The sequence below is a fragment of the Penaeus chinensis genome, chromosome 29, assembly GCF_019202785.1.
Source record: "Penaeus chinensis breed Huanghai No. 1 chromosome 29, ASM1920278v2, whole genome shotgun sequence".
Classification (NCBI taxonomy): Eukaryota; Metazoa; Arthropoda; class Malacostraca; order Decapoda; family Penaeidae; genus Penaeus; species Penaeus chinensis.
This window is the reverse complement of record NC_061847.1, coordinates 468,982-471,481: the sequence shown is the minus strand read 5'-3', so window position 1 is coordinate 471,481 and position 2,500 is coordinate 468,982. Positions and strand designations below refer to the sequence as shown.

Below are 2,500 nucleotides of genomic sequence, written 5' to 3'. Positions count from 1 at the left end.
CAAACGTCATTCCATGCCATGTTGCCGATCACGAACTCATAACGAACTTCATTTAAAGAAATCAAAACGACCACCAGTCAAAACAAGTTTCCGAGAATTAACCAACTACGACCCTCAGTCATTATGCCAACAAATAATTGCCAAGGAATCAAATATTTTAGAAAAATTGCAAACAGGTAATATAGACAAACAGGTAAATGTCTTTACGGAAGTGATTAATGACAGCATAGACGCCACTGTTAGACGTCCTCCTGCTCCATAAATAAACAACGACATCAAGAGAGCAACAACAGATAGAAATAGCGTTCATAAAGCTCTCAAAAATGACTAACACAACATGGAACTCCAGGAAAAAAAAAAAAAAAAAATAGAAATGTCAAATCACTTATACAAGGAGCCAAAACTGATTATTTTAGAAATAAATTAACAAAAATGTTCCTAACCAAAAACATCACAGATATCATCTAAATACCAGAATAAGTGCGAGTGTATTTAACGATTTCTTCGCTAAAATTGGACATCTCGCATACAAACAAACAAACGCTTCCATACCCAGCAAAATACAGGTAGGATAAGGCCACTAGCCAATCCTTTCAGACCACAGCCTGTAAAAATAGAAACAGTAAGCTTAAACTAATGCTGTGGGAGCAGATGGCATTGCTTTTCGCTTTATTAGAGACAGTCTACTTGTAATGGTTTATTATCTAACCGTTATCCTTTCGCTTTGGACACATGGCATACAAACACCAGTTTACAAATCCGGAAACACAGACGAAGTTAATAACTATCGCCCTATTACCATATTACCCACACTGTCTAAAGTTCTCGAAAAAATCGTAGCAGACCAATTTATATTATTTCTGGAGACACAACATGGTTTCATAAGTAAGTTGTCTACTGAAACAGCATTATTACAGATCACAAATAAAGTTTATAAGAACTTAGACAACAATCAAATAAACTTGCTAACACTACGATTTTGACAGTGTCAACCACGAAATCCTCCTTAGTAAATGAATATATCACAGCATCGATACATACTGGTTCAGAAGTTATCTAAGTAACAGAAGACAATCAGTCAAAATTCACGAGGAAATATCAACAAAACAGATGGTATCTTTCGGTGTTCCACAAGGATATATATTAGGCCCTATCCTATTTACAATATTCGTAAATGACTTATCACCCATAATCCAAAATTGCTTTCTTGTTCAATACGCCGATGATTCACAATCTCTCCACAGTGATTCAGTAAACACATAAAAGGATACTTTGACACAAATGGCCTCAAGATAAATCCAGATAAAACACAATGTATCTTCACAGGTAGCTGACAAAATATTGCCAAAATTCCAGTAAACACCACCATAAAATTTGAAGACACCTACATAAGACCGAGCACTTCTGTAAAAAGACCTAGACGTACACATTAACAGATTCATGACATTTGAGAACCACGTCGACAACATCCATAGGAAAGTAATGGGCACACTAATTTACCTAAGCCACATAAAAAACAAGATCCCTGCTGAAACTAGGATATCCGTAATACAAACACTAGTTCTCAGTATAATTAATTATTGTTCCAACATCTGGGGCACAACAAACAAAGGTCACATTCAGAAAATCAAAAAATTACAGAACTTTGCTGAGAGAGTAGCGCTTCGTAACGTAAGTAAGTATGACCATATTACCCCGCACATAAACAAACTAAATTGGCTAAAAGTACAAAACAAATGTAACTATCACACTTGCGTACTAATTCACAAAATAATCCAAGGGTTTTATCCAAAGTGACTATTAATCCTTCCAACCGTAGGTAACAACCTGTGTCCAAACAAGACAGGTAAAATCTCTACACATCAAAAGATCACGCACAGATATAGGGGCACGGCAGATACTTACACGTGGACCCATGATTAGGAACAAATTACCAAATAATATCAGAAATATCAGAAACTCTGATACATTCAAAAAGAAATGAAAAGAACATTAATATATGTATTAATATATATATGGACTTATATGTACTGACATTAATTATATGTGTATCTTATATTTACATGTACTGTAAAATCACTTTCTTTGTAAAAATAATAACCATTGTAACTAATGGAATAAAGTATTTGAATTTGAATTTGAATTTGAAAACTCTCTCTCTCTCTCTCTCTCTCTCTCTCTCTCTCTCTCTCTCTCTCTCTCTCTCTCTCTCACCGCCCTTTTCTCTCCATCTTTCTCTCTCTCTCTCTCTCTCTCTCTCTCTCTCTCGCCCATCCCCCACCTCTCTCTCTCTCTCTCTCTCTCTCTCTCTCTCTCTCTCTCTCTCTCTCTCTCTCTCTCTCTCTCTCTCTCTCTCTCTCTCTCCCTCCGTCCGTCTCTCTCTCTCGCCCATCCCCCACCTCTCTCTCTCTCTCCCCAAGTCCTACTTGGAGTTGAACATCATCGGCTCGAAGAAGTAGAGTGAGTCCGGGAGCTGCGCGATAAGTTCGCCGAGGAAGGA

The 2,500-nt window shown here is 37.1% G+C and overlaps 1 protein-coding gene across 4 annotated transcripts in view; it reads right to left on the bottom strand.

The window, feature by feature from the left end:
- The window catches only part of LOC125040980 (carbohydrate sulfotransferase 5-like), a 31,334-nt gene that overhangs the window by 20,264 nt on the left and 8,570 nt on the right, over nucleotides 1-2,500 (bottom strand). For all 4 annotated transcript variants that reach the window (XM_047635802.1, XM_047635799.1, XM_047635800.1 and 1 more), the window contains one exon: nucleotides 2,427-2,500. This exon is cut by the window's right edge and continues 71 nt beyond it. In XM_047635802.1, the coding sequence (XP_047491758.1) occupies nucleotides 2,427-2,500 (74 nt within the window). The remainder of the gene's footprint in view (nucleotides 1-2,426) is intronic.